The sequence below is a fragment of the Chlorocebus sabaeus genome, chromosome 15, assembly GCF_047675955.1.
Source record: "Chlorocebus sabaeus isolate Y175 chromosome 15, mChlSab1.0.hap1, whole genome shotgun sequence".
NCBI classification, from domain to species: Eukaryota; Metazoa; Chordata; class Mammalia; order Primates; family Cercopithecidae; genus Chlorocebus; species Chlorocebus sabaeus.
This window is the reverse complement of record NC_132918.1, coordinates 52083181-52102973: the sequence shown is the minus strand read 5'-3', so window position 1 is coordinate 52102973 and position 19793 is coordinate 52083181. Positions and strand designations below refer to the sequence as shown.

General features: G+C 53.7%; 1 protein-coding gene across 1 annotated transcript; it reads right to left on the bottom strand.

The window, feature by feature from the left end:
- Window positions 1–12711: 12711 nt before the first annotated feature.
- Window positions 12712–19619, bottom strand: FOXL2 (forkhead box L2). The gene has a single exon (XM_008008936.3). It carries the CDS (start codon window positions 18976–18978, stop codon window positions 17848–17850), a length of 1131 nt encoding a protein of 376 aa, XP_008007127.1. The 5' UTR covers window positions 18979–19619; the 3' UTR covers window positions 12712–17847.
- Window positions 19620–19793: the final 174 nt, after the last annotated feature.

The following is a 19793-nucleotide window of genomic DNA, read 5'->3' as shown; positions in this document are numbered from 1 at the left end:
TAGTATGGAAAAATGAAAATAATTGCTTTGTTAGTGGTTAGACATTGGATGATTACTGGCTTTCAATCTTAATTCTGAGTTTCCATGATTACTACAATATTGTTTGTGCAATCAAACATTTAATGAAATCAAAGAAAATAAGTGTGAAATTTGACCCGAACAATGGGGCCTTTTGTGTAACATTCTTTGCTCTGGTGGTTGCAGGAGTCTGCCTATTTCTCCACACCCTGGCAGGCCCCCAGCACAGATCCTTTGTCACCCATAAGAAGGTGTGAGTGGAAGCCATGTGGCCTTGGTTTGGCCAGGACTGAGGACGCCATCCCCTTCCCCAGTGGGTGGTGGGGGCTACTTTCAGTGCCTCTCTGTCTGCAGGGGATATTAAGGCAGGAGGCCTGGCTATAGCTTTTTGTTTTTGATATTCTCTTCATTAGATGTTCTATACTGTTTGTAAAATGGATGCTAAACCAGGAGAAAAACAGGTCTACGGTGTTTCCTTGAGCATCTGTGAGGGGCCCCTCACCCTTTCGGGGAAACCCTGCCATGCTTTCTTCCTTAGGAGTCACTTTTGGCAGGCCCGGGTCCTAAAGGCTAAGGGCCTGTGAATTTACTTCCCCTGGAGAGATAAAGGCCTGTAGCCCTCTTTTGGGGTCAGTGTTTGACACTAAAGAGAGTCACTCATGGCCGTGACTTCCAGGCAGTGGACACGAGCTCTTCGGACTGCCAAGGCTGGCTCCAGCCACCCAGTTCCGCTTTTCTCTGGGGCCATCTATAACAGTGCGGGGGGAGGCGGGGTGGTCCCTGGGTGTCGCGGCGCAGAGCCGGGTCAGATGCGTCCCGTTAATGGAGACAAGCTCTGCACGGAGCTGGTGGCCTAATGGGGACCACGCTCGCTCTAATGCGAAGCAGCCGCCGCACCGTGGCCGAGCCTCTTCCCACTGGGCCAGAGAGTTGCCGAGATAAAACGGAAGAGCCGCGAAAGGCGCTTTGATTCCAATACAAAACAAATTATTACTCCCAGAATGGAACAAAATAAGTCAGAGAGGAATCTCACGGTCACCATTCCTCTCTGCGAGGCTGCAACCGGCGGCCCCGGGCCTGCCTATCCTGCGATCTTTGGCGGGGACACGGGGACACGGCACTGAGGGGCTCTGGGCGACTGGGTGGGGAAGTCGGAGTTCCTTGCCAAGGGCCCGCGGGGGCCTGAATCCTTTGTTTGTTGGGGCACCCCAAGGCCAGAGATCCTCAAACTTGCGCGAGGGAGCCTCCGCATCTCGCGGAGGGCTTGTTACAGCACGAATTCCTGGGCCCCACCTCCAGAGTTTCTGATTTTGCAGGTGGAGTGGAGGTTGAGAATTTGCATTTTTTCGGGGAACGCTGGTGCTGTCAGTCGGTGAAAACTCTTTGAGAACCAGCTAGTAAATATGGAGACGGAAGCAACTTGGCCTTGAGTCTCCCACCACCACTATCCTGGCTTTCAGATGGCTGAGTCCCAGAGAGGTCTGCAGTGGGTAAACGATCCAATACAGCCGTCCCACCCCCCACCTCCGAACTCAACAACTGATGTCTGTGCCTAGCTTCTTTCATCCCCTTTGGAGCCTGTTTTTGATTGGTCACTCCTGTCCTACAGTGAATCAACCAAGTCCCGCCCCAAAACTCAGGGACTGGAATTTCCCAGCAGCCTGGGCAGGTAAATGGGCAGCTGCCAAAAGCCTGTGAAAAAGCTTCAGCACTCTAGGCAGTCTCTCTACGGGATGCTTCTGCTCAAGTTGCCTAGCCTCTAGAGAAGGCTCCTGGCTCTCTGTCACTGGCCTGGGCCACCAGTCATTCCTGGCAAGAGGAGTTTGGGGGTGAGGGGTAGGGAGTAGGGAGTAGGAAGGGGAGACTGGTGGCTGGGAGGACAGTGGCAACAATTCTTGTTGGGGTAACCTCACAATTCCTGCCTGGTTTCTTGGAACCCATTCAGGGATCTAAAAGCCTGAAAGTTTTCTTTTTTGGTTTGTTTGTTTTTTAGAGACAAGGTCTTGCTACTGCCCAGGCTGGAGTGCGGTGGCACAATCATAGCTCTGCAGCCTCATACTTCTGGGCTCCAGGGATCCTCCCAAGTAGTTGGGATTATAGGCATGAGCCACCATGCCTGGCTAATTTTAAAAAAATTTTTTTAGACAAAGTCTCACTCAGCCGCCCAGGCTGGAGCACAGTGGCACGATCTCAGCTCACTGCAACCTCCGCCCCCCGGGTTCAAGCAATTCTCCTGCCTTAGCCTCCTGAGTAGCTGGGACTACAGGCACGCACCACCACCCCCAACTAATTTTTGTATTTTTAGTAGAGACAGGGTTTCACCATGTTGGCCAGGATGGTCTTGATCTCTTGACCTCGTGATCTGCCCACCTCCGCCTCCCAAAGTGCTGAGATTATAGGCGTGAGCCACTGTGCCGGCCAGTACCTGACTAATTTTAAAATTCTTTGTAGAGATGGTGGGGGTGTTCTCACTATGTTGCCCAGGCTGGTTTCAAACTCCTGGCCTCAAGTTATCCTCCCATTTCAGCCGCTCAAAGTGCTGGGATAACAGGCATGAGCCACCGCACCCAGCCTTGTGTTTTAGGTGCAGGATGTCTGGGATGAGGGCCTCCCTAGAGTAAGCCATTTGTTTTCAAACTTGAGTGTGCATCCGGATCACCTGGAGGCCTTGGTAAGACAGATTGCTGGCCCCACCCCAGAATTACTGATTCGGTGGGGTTGAGAGTTTGCATTTCTAACAAGGTCCCAGGTGCTGCTGATGATTTGGCTTCCACACTTTGAAAATCACAGCCCTAGACTTCATTTGGGATCTCCAAGCCCTCTCTATAGCCTCAAATGTCATGGTATCTGTCCCCAGCCCCACTCTCTGGACATCCTCCACCAGTCACTGGTCTTCATGTTGATCGCCTTTCTCAGCTTTTGAAAAGGCAGTTTGGTCTTGTCTTGTGCTGCCTGTGCTCTCTGGTTCTGGAAGCAGGAAACAGCTGTTAGGGTGATTCAGCAATGGAAAGAGCAGCAACCCTCATACCCCACCCTCATTCTTGCACCCAGCCAGGCAGGACAGCTCCCTTCTCCTTGCTGCCATCCTTCACCCTCTGTAATTGCTTGAGTCCTAGCCCTGGTTTAGTCTAAAAAGAACAGGCAGCTGAGGAAGGATCCCTTTAATAGGCACCTTAGTATCCACTCAAGGCCAAGCCTAGAGGGGTTGCTGTTGCATTTCTCCCAGTGACAAGAGCTCTGGAGTGATCCTTTTTTTTTTTTTTAGCTTGTGCTTTGCACATCGTAGCTATTTATGAAATATTTGTTGATTGACTAGTTGCTTAGGGAAAACTATAAGGAAGGGAAACAAAGCAAAATGAAGATATTCTTCAAGGCTGCCATGCACTAGGACAAAGTTTTGTTTTTTTTGAGAAGGAGTCTCGCTCTGTAACCCAGGCTGGAGTGCAGTGGTGCCATCTTGGCTCACTGCAACCTCCACGTCCCAGGCTCAAGCCATTCTCCTGCTTCAGCATCTCAAGTAGCTGGGACTAGAGGCATACACCACCATGCCTCACTATTTTCTTTCTTTTTTTTCTTTTTCTTCTTCTTTTTTTTTTTTTTTTTGTATTTTTAGTAGAGACTAGGTTTCACCATGTTGACCAGGCTGGTCTTGAACTCCTGACCTCAGATGATCTGTCTGCCTCAGTCTCCCAAAATGCTGGGATTATAGGCATGAGCCACTGCACCTGGACTAGGACAAAGTTTTGATCAGTGTTTGCCAGCTTGGCTGAAGGGGTAGAGTTTATCCTCTTTGACCTCCAGAAAATGTGTCAGAAGCTCCTGGGTGGGCACCCTGAAGCACAGGCCTGTGGGTGGGGGCAAAAAACAGCAAGATCAGTGTAATTCAGGGTTTTCTTTGGGGAGCTTTGAGACTGCCCTGGCAAGCTGGAGACCCTGGAAAAGAAAGAGCAGGTGGTCTATAGGGGTCTGGGGGTCAGCTGAGGCCATGGGGAGCCATCCTTTGTTCTGGTGCCTCAGGATTTCCAGAAAGGCAAGTTTTTTACAAAAGGAACTTAACATAATATTTATGTCAAGAAGTTTAGAAAACATCAATGTAAATAATCATGGCATTTGAAATTTGGACTAGGGTATGTCCAATTTAGATGAAAATAAGCCATGTGCACACCATTAGATTTTAATAATTTTCCTCTTAATTGGTTATTTTTCAACTATATCTTTAGCAAATGGCTAAATGGTTCTTTTTTTGCAGGGGATGGAGTCTCGCTCTGTTGCCCAGGCTGGAGTGCAGTGGCGTGATCTTGGCTCACTGCAATCTCCGCCTCCCGAGTTCAAGCAATTCTCCTGTCTCAGCCTTCTGAGGATCTGGGACTACAGACATGTGCCACCATGCCCGGCTAATTTTTGTATTTTTAGTAGACACACGGTTTCACCATGTTGGCCAGGCTGGTCTCAAACTCCTGACCTCAGGTGATCTGCCTGCCTTGGCCTCACAAAGTGCTGTGATTACAGGCATGAACCACTGCTCCCGGCCATGGTTCTTAACCTTAGGTGTACATTGGAATCACCAGTGTTGCTTAAAAAAAATAATCCAAATACCCTGGCTACACCCAAGATATGAAGGTAAGGCACAATAGTTTTTTAAAGCCCCCGAGGCAATTTTGTAGTGCAGTTAGGATAAAAAATCATTGAGCTATTGCTTGAGTGGTTGGACAGGCTAGACTGAAACAAGTAAGACTTTCTGGGGTGCCTGCTTAGCCTCTCATGAGTGCCATGACTGCCCTCTTCCCACAAGGAGGGACCATCAGAAGCTACAGCAGACCCTCTTCCTCAGCTCCAGTTGACAGGACTAGGGTGTATCTCCAGGACAGTACCTGACCCAGGATACCAATCAGGTGTCTCACACAGGAAGATTGAACTGGCACTCAGAAATTACAGCTATCACTGGCGCTCCTCTCTCAAATGGAGCAGAGGAGAGACCTGACCAGAGCAGCAGGAAAAGTTGGTTCTTGCCATCACCTCAGCCCTTGTTGCAGCACAGCCCTTCAGGGAGTCTGGCTATCACCCTGCCTGGGGTTCCAGGGGTTACTCACGAATCCTTATAAAAACACCCCCCACCCCAGCCACCTGTTTGGTTTAAAGCCAGCTCTAGTGGGTTTATGTTACTTGTGACCGAAGAGGCCTGCCGTGTGCACAGACAACAGCACATCAAAAGCACACAAAAACAAATATGTATTCCCTTCCCCCACCACAGTTACACCCAAGCTCTTTCTAATTCCATGTGGTCCCAACGGAAGACTGTTTGGACTCTGTATTTTCTGGAGTCCACCCGGAGATACCTGTTTTCAATTCAATTGAGAACTGCAATGATTCCCTAATGTGGCTCCATAGACTTATTGAGAATCACCTGGAGGAACTACAGATAAACACATAGATTGCCAAGCGCCATCTCCAGAGGCAGAAGCTGTTTAGTGTGAAGAGGATCTTGAAATCTGTGTTTTAAAAACTTTTTTCCATGAAATTTTGATGTGCAGTTGAGTCTACTGGGATCAGGCTGGTAGGGTTAATTAAAAAAAAATTAAATTCCTCTTTAACTGCCTCCTAGATGGAGGCGGCGTTGCTATCAACCTATCATTTCTGGGAGATGGATTTTGGAGGCATTTTGTCTGGGAGATGGATAAGGGCCTAGTCTGCGGATGGACTAAACAGAGCCCAGTGAGGTTCAGGCTCGTTGGAGTACATATAAACATCAATCAGGCCAAAGGACCTTTTCAGGTTGGCTGCTTGAGCTGGTCAAATGAACCAGATCATTTACTTTGCCTTCTGAGCTCTGTAGACACAACCAAAAGAATAAAAAAAAAAAGTGTGTGTGTGTGTGTAAGGCAGCAAATGTACCTTTTACTCTAGAAACAAAAATATCATTTCTGACCCAACAATAGCCGGATCCCTGTGAATGAAGGGTTTGCATATTTTCCTGTTTTAACGGTTCTAGTATAAACAGCCCAAGCCCAGGCCTGATTGTCAGAAGGTCCTGAGCAGCCCAACCAGAATGCTGGAAATGACTCCTTCAGCCCTGAGGACCTGGATCCGGCTTAGTGCCAGGATTTGGGCTTGTGTTTAACAGTAGCAATGGGGTCAGAAGTTGAGGGAGAGGGCAATTGCAGTGATCCCCAAGACCACAGCTAATGCCAGAACAACAGCGATAGTAGCTGCAGAGGCAAAAGAAGCAGTAGCTACTGTGTATTGATGATTTATTTGTACAGGCTGAGTGTGTCATTTATTTGAATACTTACAATAGCTTGATGTGGTAGGCATTATTATTCCAATTTTTAGAATGAGGTTCAGGGAAGTTGAGCAGCTTTTCTGAGGTCACACACCTTTTAAGGGGAAGACTCAGGATTACATGAAGGCATGTTTGACTCCTAACCATTACAAGACACTGCACACAGTAGCCCAGGTGACAAACATCTTGTGTGCCATTTGGGAATACAGGGCTTTGGTCCTAGAAGCAGGCTGGGACAGCTCTTCAGACACATTGCTGGTTCCTGCTTTCTTTCATCCCTCTCACCACTCTAGCTACACTGGTCTCCAGCAGAGGGAGATGGCTGGCAGCAGGGGCTAGAAGGCCCTCTTCTAGGTCAAGGCAGTCCCTAATATCTGGGTAGATTTTTTTGTGTCCTGAGAATGGGACCATGATTCTCTTTGTTAGGCTAGCAAAAGACTCAGCAATGGCCAGGCATAGTGGCTCATGTCTGTAATCCCGGCACTTTGGGAGGCCGAGGTGGGTGGATCTCTCTCTCTCTTTTTTTTTTTTTTTTTGAGACAGAGTTTCACTCTTGTTGCCCAGGCTGGAGTGCAGTGGCACGATCCTGGCTCACTGCAACCTCCGTCTTCCGGTTTCAAGCGATTCTCCTGCCTCAGCCTCCTGAGTAGCTGGGACTACAGGCACACACCACCACGCCCAGCTAATTTTTTGTATTTTTTAGTAGAGACAGGGTTTCACCATGTTGGCCAGGATGGTTTCGATTTCTTGACCTCGTGATCGGCCCGCCTTGGCCTCCCAAAGTGCTGGGATTATAGGTGTGAGCCACTGCGCCCGGCTGGTGGATCTCTTGAGGTTAGGAGTTTGAGACCAGCCTGGCCAACATAGTGAAACCCCATCTCTACTAAAAACACATAAATTAGCTAGGCGTAGCCGCGGGTGCCTGTAACCCCGGCTTCCCCGGGAGCGTGAGGCAGGAGAATGGCTTGAACCTGGGAGGCAGAAATTGCAGTGAGCTGAGCTGGTGCCACTGTTGTCCAGGCTGGACAACAGAATGAGACTTCATCTCAAAACAAACAAGAAAAGAACAGCAACAACAAAAAAATTAAAAAGAAAGGCTCAACACTGATTGATCAACTACTGATTATATATTAACTGATCAAGACTGATTCAGAGAGTGTGGCTTAGGGAAACTTTCCTGGGCCTAAAACAGATACTTGGTGCTGATGTATAACAAAATTATGGTTCATCCAAAGGATGGATTATTAAGCAATAATTGAAAATTATTTTTCAAATAATAAGATATGGAGAAAAACCCTATGGCGAAAGGTTAAAACAAGCAGGATGCAAAACTGCACATTTTATGTACATTTATTAATTATTGGAAATTAGACTTATTTTAACTGAAATATATAAATAAAAGACTGGAAGGATGCCATCAAAATGTTAACCATGGTTACCTTGTGACCTCGAGGAGGGATGGGATTATTGTAGCGTTGGTGTTTTTTGTGCATTTTAATGTTTTAGTTTCCCAATTTTCTTCAGTTTGAATTATCTTTGTGATGGGAAAAGTGAAAATGTAAAAGTCCTAATACATAGCACTGGAAATGCATAGATAACGATGACTGAGTAATTTTTACCCCACTCTGTCTAGAATGGATGCAGCAGGCAGAAGTGTCTGCCTAAGGTTTATTTCAACGGCAAGAATGGGGGCCTCTGGAATCAGTTCTGTCTCAGCAGAACCTGAGCGAGGCCTGAGCGGTGCGGGTAGGGAGCAGCCACTTCCGGTCGTCAACGAGTTCTTAATTTGGTTGGAGAGACAAGTGCACTGCAAGAAATAAAGGCAGCCAAGCGAGTAGGCCACCATCAAGTGGGGTTGAAAGGCGGGGGGCAGGCTCCTCTGGGCGTAGGTCGGGACCCGTGGGCGCCAATCAGTGCTATGGTGGCGGAGAGTAAAGGGGACGAGCACAGCCTGGGGCCACCCCTGGAGTCCCCCAGCGTCCGCCTGTGGCCGTGCCTGGTTGGCCGCGGATCCCAGCTGGCGCCGCGAAGAGGTGGAATTGCCAGCACAGAGCTCCGGCTCTCTGCCTTGTCTCTGGGTCCGAGCACCGGAGCCTCTGGTGTCGAGGGGTGGGGGGAGGAGCAGAAGTCTCGGATTGAGAAATACGGGAGGGTCTTGTCAGTGGCTGAAGGTGCAGCAGCCACTCTGGGGACCCAGCGAGAATGGGGTCGCCTGGCTCTGGGCGAGCCCCTCCTGTGGGTGCAGCTCCTGGGCCGCAGAGGGAGGCGGCGGTAATGTCGCCCAGTGCCAGCAGAGGGCAGCCTCGAGGCCGTGAGCCCGAACGGCGACCTCGCCAAACCGCGGGCTCCCTTCCAGCTCCCGGGCTCTGCGGGGTAGAGGCGGCCTTGGAGCCCAGAGACCAGCAACCTCAGTCTGCAGGAGCCCGGCGCAGAGGCCCAAGGGCACCCCCGAGATGTGGTCAAGCTACAGCCCTTAGGCAGCCTCACTCTGCGACGGCAAGGGCTTAGAGGGTGGAGTGGGACCAGATGCCTCAGGAAGGGTTAGAAAGAAAGAAACAAAACCCAACGCATACAGGGAGTTTGTTTTCAAGCAACAGCTTCCAAGCGTGTGGAAACCTTTTAAATGATGCTGGTGAGAGCTATGATAGTCTTCGCGTTCTTGGCGAGGGAAGTCGGAGGCTAGTAGCGGGATGGCTCCTGGCCGCGCAGGAGCCAGAGGTACCAGCGATCCGTGCTGGGGCAGAGGGACTGTGGACTAAGGATTCAGACACACGTAATTGGGGATTCCACTCCCGACTCTGGTCACTCAGTTGACGTTGAACTTGAGCAACTCACTGTACCGCTCTAGCCTCTAACTAATCGCGTCTGTAAAATGGGCATGGTGGGCTCCGAGTCTTGTAGGGGCGCTAGGGATTCGAGACAGCAGGAACTTCCTCACTGCTCCGGCAACCTTGGGTTCCTGGGTTTGCAGGTGGGCTGAAAGGATCCTATCATCGCACGTTTGCCTGGCGTGGCTGCTTTAGAGACCGAGGCCCGCCAGGCTTTGCAACCCAGTTGCGCGTGGGCAGTCACGGCCGTGGAACCGCCGGGATCGCCTTAGCGGCACTCCGGCCAACTCACTACTTCCCGCCCTGGGCACTAGGATCACCCAGCTCCAGAAGATAGTGCTTATCAGCACAGGAATTGAGACCCAACACCCGGCGCGGTGGGTCTCCCAGGAAGCCTGGTGAAGGGCCAAGGCCCGCCGGACCTGAGGTCGCTTGGGGCGCTAAACAGACCCATCTATGAGCACATTCGGCCAACACACCCAAGTTCAACAGCGGGCGGGATCTTTGGCTGACCTCGATCTCTCTCAGAGTGTGTGCAAACGGGCACCCATTAGCTTCTTTTGGCTTGTTTCTTCATCTGTAAACTTTCAAAGGAGAGTATTTCCCGGGGTGAGTCTGAAAATCATGCCAAAACTGAAAAGGCCTGTGTAAATGCGAGGTGTAATGATGACTTATGAGCAGCCAGCCCTATACGTGCCTGCAGGGGCCAACAGGATAGATGCTAGAACGTTCTACAAATGTGTGCACATACACATCACGTATGTGTAAAGGTGCACACCTGTCCCTAGACACAGGACAAATGCACTCACGTATGCGTGTACGTCTGGCTGAGAGCAAAGGGGCTAATACAGGGCTCATACAGGACATCATCCTGCAGTCTTGTGCATGCACAGTACACACGCGAGCACGACTGTCTGCCTGGAGACACCGTGTGGCACCGGAGGAGCTGCTCAGCCGACCCATTTCTTCGGAGCAGAGTCGGTGCCACCCGGGAAGTAGGGTTTCGGGTGCTGCTCTGGAGCGCCGGAAAGTCCGGATCCGGGTCTGCTGGTCAGCGCTTCGGCGCCTCCGGGCTCCTTTATCTCTCATCTGCCGGCCGGTGAGCGGCTCCAGTTTCAGTGGGGACCAAGACCCCCGAGCATGCCGGTGAGGGGAGGGAGCGGAGAAGGAGGCCGCTCCGGGTACAAGAGGCTGCAGGGCCCCACTTCCCAGGTGTGTCGTCCTTCCTGTATCTCCCCAGGTCACACCCCCACTGAAAATAAAGAAGGGTCCCTGACTCATTCAGGTCAGGGAAGGCGGCCCCCGGGGGGGCCCCCTGCCCTCACAAGCCATGGTGAAGGGAGGCGAAGCCAGGGTTTGCCACGCCTGGGAGAAAATGCGTCTGCAGGGTCTCTCTGGGCTGCAGCGCTGGCCCGGGGCCCCGACTGTTAAGGTGTGCGTGTGAGGCGCGCAGTGTGGCTACCGAAGAGCCCTCCATCACCGCACCGGCAGGCCACCGGGCTTGTCCTCCTCTCATCCTTCCAAGGGTTCTGAGCTGCGCAGCACTCGCATCACCCAGAAGTGTCTGTGGAGAAAACGACCTCAGGCGTAAGCCCAAGGCTGCCGCCTGCAAAGGCAATGCCGTGGAGGCTGGGTTCCGCCGCGACCTGGGTTTTTAAGTCACCGAAAGGGACAGGGCAGGGTCACAAACACTCTCCCGCCTGCTCTGCAGACCCGTTCGGCTGATAGGAGAGTGTTGCGCAGAAAATTCGAGGCCGGGCGCTGGAGGAGTCTCCGAGGACCGGAGAAGGCACAGAGGCGCCCCTGAGAGGCGCAGCTGGAACAAGCGATGCACGGGTTCGGATCTGGCCGGCCAACCGAGCCCAGCGGTAGCGAAAGCCAGAGTCGCCACAGAGGTTGAGCACGATTCCGTTTCTGGGGATCGGGTCCGGTGGCGAGCCACAGTCCCTAACGCCTCAGGAGACCTTAAGTAGGACAACATAATGCTGGTGGGGGCAAGGTCCAAGGAATTTAGTGGCAGAAGCCTTTCGTGGGGGAAAGGCAGATCCGTGCCTCCTCTGAGCCTGGGTGTGGGGACAGCCCCTGGCCTTGTAGCCCCTGTTCCGGGGATCAGCTGGGCCCACCAAACCTCCCTATATGGGGTTGAAAGTGGCCAGTGGGACGGCCCCGCCGCCCCTCCCTCGGGATTCCACAGGGTCCTGACCCGGCCTTTATCTCCGCACGGTCAGCAGTCGCGGGGGCTTCAGGAAGGAGGACAAAGGCCCGGTGTCACTGCGGGCGGGGGCTTGGTTTCCTGGCTCTCTGCTCACACTCACAGCCTTTAGCGGTTGTTGGGGGAAGATTTTTAAAAATATGTGTCGAATTTCCTTTTTTTCTCTTCTAGAAACAAACAAAAAAGGCAAAAGGCATATTCCCCTTCGCTCCTCGTCCATACAGATTAAAGTTTCCTGGGATCCTGCCCCCCCCCCGCCCCTTTTTTTTCTTTGACTGCCTAGAAATACTTTTTCTCCCTTGTACATAGAGGAAAATGCGGGGAAAGGTTTTTTTAAAAACTCGGTTTCATACTATTATTATTACTGAGGACAACCGGGCAGGCTGAGGTCCCAACGTGGATGATCTGAGTCGGCCTCGTGCCGGGGCTCTGCAGCCACTGCCCTGTGCGCTTAGCACCTCTGGGGGCAATCAGGGGCCCTGCGCTTCCGTCCGCCGCTCCGCAGTCGAGAGCACCCTGTGCCCAGACTGGCCGACTCATTCTCTCCCGAATTTTGTTTAGAGCTGGCAAGGTGACTTAGCCCGCGCCCGGAGACCTGGGCTTGCAGCGCCGGCAACAGGGCCGCGGGGACGCGAGGCGCTCCAGGCCGGGGTCTTCCCGGCCACGGGCCTCTCTCGCTCTCCACCCGCTGGCGGCGCCTCTGTCGCCCGCAACTCGACCCAACCCGCTTCCTGCGTTTGCCCCTCAGGTTTTCCGTTTATCCACAAAGGCCTAGGAAAGCCTCGCCCACAGGCTGACCCTGCAACCTCTGGCCCGGTGGCTGCCTTCTGTTTTTCTGAAAAAGAAAAGAAAAAAAAAGAAAAAGAAAAAGAAAAAGAAAAAAAAAGAAAAATCAACCAGTCGAGGGAGGCGCGTGAGGACTGCAGGCGCCAGCCGGAGAGCCTGTGAGTGGGGCTGTGGCTGGCCCCAAGCCCCTGGGTCGGTGCCGTTTCTCGGGTCAGCACGGCCTTTCTCAGAGTAAACCTCCTAAATGTGTGAAGACCGCTTTGGGGGAAGCGAGAGGGCGGTTGGAGGAGCGCTGGACGAGGTCTCAGAGCCCACCGTGTGTGCCTTCAGGGCTTGGGTATTAGCTGTGACGGTAACCGCGTGCGCCTCACTACTGCGGACAAGGGGCTAAGGCAGGGTGGATGCAATCACGTGCACCTGGCCCCGGAAGATGCTCACAGGGTGGGTTAGGAAGTCAAATCCTAGAAAGTTATCACTAAAAGTTTTTTTCCCCTTCCTTTCTTCCTTCCTTCTTTGCTTCCTTCCTTTTTTTATATAGGGGAAGGGAAAAACATTACTGAGCATCTACTATAAACTGGGCACTTAAAAATCAGAAAATTTATTTTAATAATTCTGATACACACACATAAGAATTTCTGTTGTATAGAGGAGAACACTGAAATTTGAATGTGTATTTTGCCCAAGGTTACATAGTTATTAAAGAGGACACCAGGTTCCATTCCAGTTCTTCCTGGCTGAACAGGCCAGGTCTTTGCCCTATTCTGCACAGGCCACCTCCCCGAAGTGACAAGATCCCAGAACAAGCTTTTTACAGCTCAGCACCAAGCCTGTGCGGCAAACAGCCTGCACAGCAGCAGTTTCTGTGGCACAGTCTGCCCACAGCTCAGACTGTGCCTCCTTCTTTTCCTGGGAGGCTCTCCCTTCTTACTCCTGGGAGGCTCTCCTTTACTCCACAGCTCCCTTGAGCATCAGTGGCAGCTAGGCTCAGCTGCTGTCAAGTCTCCTTTTAAAATTTTGGAGACTATTTGCCCCACAGATAGCTGGATGACCTCTGGTTGGTCTCTTCTCTTCTTAGGACCTGAGATTCCTCAAATGTAATGTAATTTTGGGTTCCTAGACCCAAGACACTCTTTTTATGACAACTGGGAGCCCTCTCTCCAGAAAGTGGAAAGTTGCTAAGACTGCTTGGTTTTAAGAATCCTTAATTCTTGGTTGTCCCTAAGGTATGGGGTTCCTAGTCCCATCCTTTCCCATTTTCTAAGGGTCCCACAGTCTACTCCAAGGAGCAGGGACTGCCACACAGTGGTGGCAGGCCTGATGGGCAGGCCCCCAGGGTCACCACCAGGTTAGATCTGCAGAATGGGGACACTGCAGGGGTCCTGAGTCTGATCAAGATGTTTCCTGGCCTTAGACCCCCCACCCACAGAGACCAGGAGTCTGGTCTGGGGATTCTGTCCATGAAGCCTGGCCCAGGCCTTCATAAAGGGAAGAGCTCAGTTGAGAGCAAACTGTTTTGGGCCAGACTCAGATTCCTGGCCCATATTCTGCTTGTCGGACTGCATAAAGCCTGGGTCTGGCCCCAATTTCCACCCTCCGCCAGGGGGTTCCTTGCAGCTCCATCTCCAGCCTTGGCTTCCAGGAAACCCTGGCGAAGGCTGGATGCACCTAACCTCGGATGAAAGGTCCAGGGCCTCTTGCTCATCTAAGCCTCAGATGTGGAGCTGCGAACTATTTACTGATGCAAGCGGAAAACAGGTCGTCAATACCCTCTGTAGTAGGGTACAGGACCATCTCCAGAACTCTGTAGGTCCCCTTCCCACAGTCCCTTGGTGCATGTACTTCAATGGCAAATATTTCTCTAGGTCCCTCTTGAGAATAGGACACCTCCCCCCGCTTTCTCCCAACCAACCCACTTTGACTGGGCAATTTTAGTGAGGTGGAGGTGACTCTAAGAATTTCTGTGTAAATTTGAGGAGGGGGCTCATACTGTCGGCAGTGTGTGAGGATGTTTACACCCACCACACACATAATCTTCATGCAAGAACAACTCATTAGGCAGGACATTCAGGAACTGGCCAGGTATTTGTATTAAACTCTATTTACATTGTATTTACACACTGGCCAACATATATACATACATCTGCATGGCCCAGCTGTCTAGACCAGACTGTATATGCTAAGGCATAATTGCTATATAACTCTCTTAAATACTTTTGCCCTCAGGAATTGCTTAAATCAGCTTCTATAATAGAAACTCAAAAGTGCGAAGAGAGAGAGAAGAGAAAGGAAATGAGAGACGAAGACAGCCTGCCATTGAACTAAACTTTCGGCACAGAGGAAAATGACCAAACTTAAGAGCTTTGGAGAAATCCCGAGGGCTGGAGTTAGACAGATTTTTCCTGTGGGCATTCATGGCGAAGTGGGGTATGCTGTGGCTCCCTTCTCTCACCTCCTTCAATCCCTGTGTAGACCCAGGAAACCCTCACTGATTCCTTCATTTCATCTTCCTTACTTGCTGAGGCTGCTGCTCTCTTCCCAGCCTTGGGTGCCTTTTGCCTTTCAGTTCTCAGAGAGCAGACAGGCTGGTCCTCCATTGCTGGCCCCAGACAACTTCTCTGTCTCACTGGAGGTGGGCTGCTACCTGCGCACCGCACCGGGGCTTAGCCCTGGAGACTTCCCTCCCCTGCTTTCTCTGCTTCAGACAGCAGCTGGGAGAGTGCTCACAGCCAGCCTCAGAACAGGGAGCCTCTGCCTGATGAAGCAAAGGCTCTGTCCATATTATTTTATTTTTCAGCAAGCCAGGAATACACACCCACAAATGCACACATCACCAATGAAGTATGAATGTCACACACACTGTGGTCCCAGTAAGCACTTCCTAAGTGTTAGCCGTATAATTATTACAATGCCGAAAATAAATGCCCACTCTGTAGGCGAATGACAGACACACACACCTCCCACCCTGTCACCAAAGCAGAACTGACACTGTACACACACATTTGCAGCAGATACAGACTACACAATTAATTGCCCATGGGCTACATTTTCACACTAGACAAAGCACAAACAGACACGCACATAGCAGGCTGCTTTCTGTTCTGCAACTCCCCTCAGCCAGATAGTGGAGCAGCCGGGCACCAAAGGCACCCAGACACCAGCCCTGACCAGCCTCTTGGGCTTCCTGCTCCAGCTGAGCCTCCCTCTCCATCCTGCTCCTCCCGGTTCCTGGTAGGCTCCAGTCTCAGTCTTGAGGTGATGTCCCCTGAGAATCCCCATGGCTTAGTCTCCTGCCTTGTAGTCTCTGGCAGGATGCCTGTAGGGGGTGGGGGGCATTCTGAGCAGAAGCCACTTGGGCCCAACTACACATAACGGGGATACCACCCTGAGGTTCCTACCGCCTGACCACTGGAGGGCTGAAGTGAGAGGCCTGCAGGCTCATTCTCGTGGTGCAAGACCGCTGTGGCCCACCAGCCGGCCTGGACCTGCCGCCACTCTGCTGGCCAGGCCCCGAGATAGACCGGGGCAGTGAGGGACACACCGCTGGGTGCGGGGTCTAGTCTCAGCTGAGCAGCAGCCCGCAAGAGCCAGCGGATCTATCCTATCAGAAGTCGGAAGTCATCTATCCCATCAGAAGAGTGAAGGCCGATCACCCCCTAATCTGCCTGGGAGAACCAGACTGCAACCAGGTCGAACGCCTTTGTGCCTGCGCGGAAGCACGGATCTTAATTCGTTATTTGAAGATCTCAGTAAAGGAAGAGAGAGAAAGAAAAAAGACTAAATTTCTGCAGCCACGAAGTATGTTCCACCCTTAGTGAAACCTCCAAATCTCCGACCCATATCTCAAGGTAAATGAATTCTGACTATTAAAAATAACAAATCAGTCACTCCTCACATTTGTACAGAGGTTAGCAACTTGCAGCGCATTTCCACAACCAGAATTTTATCTATTAATATTCGGAACAAACTCTTGGCTGTTATAGTTGACTCAAAATCGAAAAGTTTGAGAACAATAATAAAAACACAGCCAGCCCATATACCTAGTACAACTGTATATGAGGTAGAATACAAACTTGAATGGGTACAAAAATAAACCGAGTCCTACCTACAGTCGCGCCTTGTGAACGAACTTTCTGCTGACGTTAAACAGCCGCAACGGGCCAGTGATGACACAGAAAACAAACAATCCCCAGGAAAACAAAGCAGCAGCGACAGCTACAAACGCCTGCCACCCCGGTTGCTCTCAATCTTTGTTTAGCTCATTCTGAAAAAGAAAATTGTGCTGAAAATCTCCCTCTTTGAACTAGCTGCTGAACTTAGGCGCGACGGAAATAAAGAAGTCCGTGTTAAAAGAAAGAACAAAAAATTTATTCGGGAATCGACAAGGCAAAAAACAAAAACAAAACAAAACCAAACAAAAACAAAAACACAACAAAAGTGCTCTAGTTCTCTCTAGAAAATTTGGTCCCCCAAACAAGTTACAGTACAGCCAGGTCTATGGTTTTCAGGCCGGGCCGGCTCCGGGCCACAAGACCACCTAGGTCGGCCGCTGCCGGGTTTCACATTTCTCCTTCCCAAGGTGGGAGAAGCAGGACGTTTGAAAAACAAAAAGCAGGGAGGACGAGCCGTCCCTGCAGCGTGGGCCAGGCAGGCAGTGATCTCCCTGCATCCAGGACTTGCATTGGAAGATCCGGGGACATTTGTTTTTGATTTTTTTCTTCAGATAGGGAGAGGGTGAAACTTCCCCAATTGGTAGACGAAACCATATTTAGTGGATATATTCTCCTACCTCTGAACACAGCTTTTTGAAGGCCCGACAGGAACTCTCACGCAAATCTTCCAGAAGAGAAGAGGAGGAATACTAAAGCTTTTGATTTTCATGTTTGGATTTAGCAAGCTCCAAGGCCACAATACTTCCCCGGTTGCCCGGTGAATGTTTTTTCTCCTTACTTTTTTTTTTTTTTTTTTTAAATATTCTCTTAAAAAGCTCCACCGATCTTTTAAACAAAACATTAGCCAGCCGCCGGGGCCCGGAGGTGCCCGAAGCGACTGGACTGACAGCGAAGGAAACGCGGCCTCCCTCCGCGCCGGCCCGCGGTGTAAACCGAGTACAGGCCGCGGAGCCAGGCTGTCCCGGCTCCCGCTGGGTCCCAACCCCCGCCCCGCCCAGTGGACCCCGCGGCAAGCGGCTTCTGAACAGCTTCAAGAGGGTTCGCGGAGCAAACACACGTGTTGGTCTGTCCCTTTCTCAGGCAGCGCGGGTCCAGCCGCCAGTCTTGTCCGGCGCGTCTAGCCATGGACTGCACGGCAGTCGGGCGGGGAACGCCGAGCGCGAGCGCACCGACCTGTGAGAGAAGGCCAAGAGGTCTGCGCCGCCGACGCCCGGTCGCACCTCGGCCCCGGGCCCTTTCCGCGGTCAACTTGGGCGGGAGACGCTGGGGCTCCGGAAAGAGACGAGCCCAGTAAAAAGCGCACAGAGAGGCGGCTTCAGGCCAGGGGAGTGCAAGGGCATAGAGGTCAGGGAGGTGAGCACAGGAGGACAAGCAGAGGGAACAAAGAGGAGCTGAGGAGAGCGAAAAAGCACAGAGGGACCCCGGGCGCTGGATCCAGAGGCGGGCCCAGAGGGTGTGAGGTCCGGCTGGCGGCGGCGGCGTCGGCTGCGACAAGGGCCGGCGTCGCGCGTCCCTGCATCCTCGCATCCGTCTGCACCGGCATGCGGTGGGCTCTCAGAGATCCAGGCGCGAATGCAGCGCGCCGGTCTTGCTGTCGTGGTCCCAGTAAGAGCAATGCATCATGGCGAGCTCGGGCTGCCGGGCGCAAGCGAACTGCAGGCCGGGCGCACTGGTGGGCGCGGGCGCCGGGGGCGCGGCGGTGGCTGGGCTGGCGGGGCTGAGCTGGCCTGGGGGCGGCGCGGCGGCCCCGTGGTGCGGTGGGGCAGGCGGCGGTGCGGCGGCCGCGTGCAGATGGTGTGCGTGCGGATGCGGGTGGGGGTGCGGCGGCGGCGGGGGTGCGGCCGGCGGGCCTCCCAGGCCGTTGTACGAGTTCACTACGCCGTGGGGCAGCGCCATGCTCTGCACGCGAGTGTATGGCCCGTACGAGGCGGCCGGGCCCGCCAGCCCCTTGACCACAGCGGCCGCGCCGGGGCTGCCGGGGCCCGCGGCCGCAGCCGCCGCTGCTGCAGCCGCTGCGGCCGCCGCCATCTGGCAGGAGGCATAGGGCATGGGTGAGGGAGGCTGCGGTAGCGGCCACGAGTTGTTGAGGAAGCCGGACTGTAGGTACTTGGGGGGCGCCAGGTAGCCGTAGCCGTCGGCCCCGGCGCCCGCTACGCCGCACCCGCCTGCGGCGCCTCCGGCCCCGAAGAGCCCCTTGCCAGGCTGGAAGTGCGCGGGTGGCGGCCGGAAGGGCCGCTTCATGCGGCGGCGGCGCCGGTAGTTGCCCTTCTCGAACATGTCTTCGCAGGCCGGGTCCAGCGTCCAGTAGTTGCCCTTGCGCTCGCCGCCGCCCTCGCGCGGCACCTTGATGAAGCACTCGTTGAGGCTGAGGTTGTGGCGGATGCTATTTTGCCAGCCCTTCTTGTTCTTCTCGTAGAACGGGAACTTGGCGATGATGTACTGGTAGATGCCGGACAGCGTGAGCCTCTTCTCCGCGCTCTCGCGGATCGCCATGGCGATGAGCGCCACGTACGAGTACGGGGGCTTCTGCGCCGGGTCCGGCTTCTCCGGGGCTGTCCCGCCGCCACCCCCTCCGCCCTTGCCTGGGCTCGGCGGCGGCGCTTCTGGCTCCTTGACTGTGCGGCCGGTCTCTGGGGCCAGCAGGGCCCCCGCCGCGTCCTCGGGCTCGGGGTAGCTGGCCATCATGACAAAGCCGGCGCGCCGCGGCCGGGCTGCCTCTGCTCTCCGTTCCAGGCGCTGGCGCGGCAAAGAGTTGGGGCGCACAAGTCCGCTTACGGCCGAGTCTCAAACTTCTGGAGACTGCGGATGCCGCCCGCGTTTGCCTGCTGGAGGCCTCTCGCTGCTCTCCCCTCTCCTTCCCCTTCCCCTAGGGAGCGGCCGGCAGGAGTGGAGCTCAGCCTCTGGCCATGGGGAGTCCGCCCAACAGAGAGGGGCTCCGGCCTCGCCGCCCCTCCCCGTCCAGGCCAGTCCCCGCCTTGGTGGGTTTTCTTTTCTGCTCTCTTCCCCTCCCCCCGCCCCCCGGTTTCCCGAAGCACGACCCGCGTCTCTGGCAGAGCTGCCTCCTGGAGTCCCTAGTGCGCCAGGAGCCTCGCTCTGTTCTGATTCGTATGGGCTCCACCGAGTTCCGCTTGCGTCAGGCGCCTTCGCCCCTATAGCGGGGCGGCCAGCCGCGCACGGGCGAGTTCATCTCCAAGTCACTTTTTGTAAACGCCCCGCACAGCCTGGACCGGCCTGCCCCTGCCCGGCGAGCCTCCGGGGCCCAGCCGACAGCCAGGCTCACGCGCCCTTGAAATCTGCCGGTACTCGCTCTGCGGGCTGGGCTGGAAGATGACGAGGACCCCGGTGGGGTCCACCCGCACCCAGCCAAAGCCCAGGAAGCTCGGGCCCCAGCGAGAAGAGGCGCTCCAAGCCTCCTCGCGGCTTTCAGGTGAAAGAAAACGACTCCTTTGCTCTGCCGTTTGCTGCTGTCTTGAGGCTGAACTAGCTCGGAGCTGGGGAGG

Bases quoted from the DNA above. Each gene is read 5' to 3' on its own strand.
- FOXL2 (XM_008008936.3), bottom strand. From the start codon at position 18,978: ATGATGGCCAGCTACCCCGAGCCCGAGGACGCGGCGGGGGCCCTGCTG.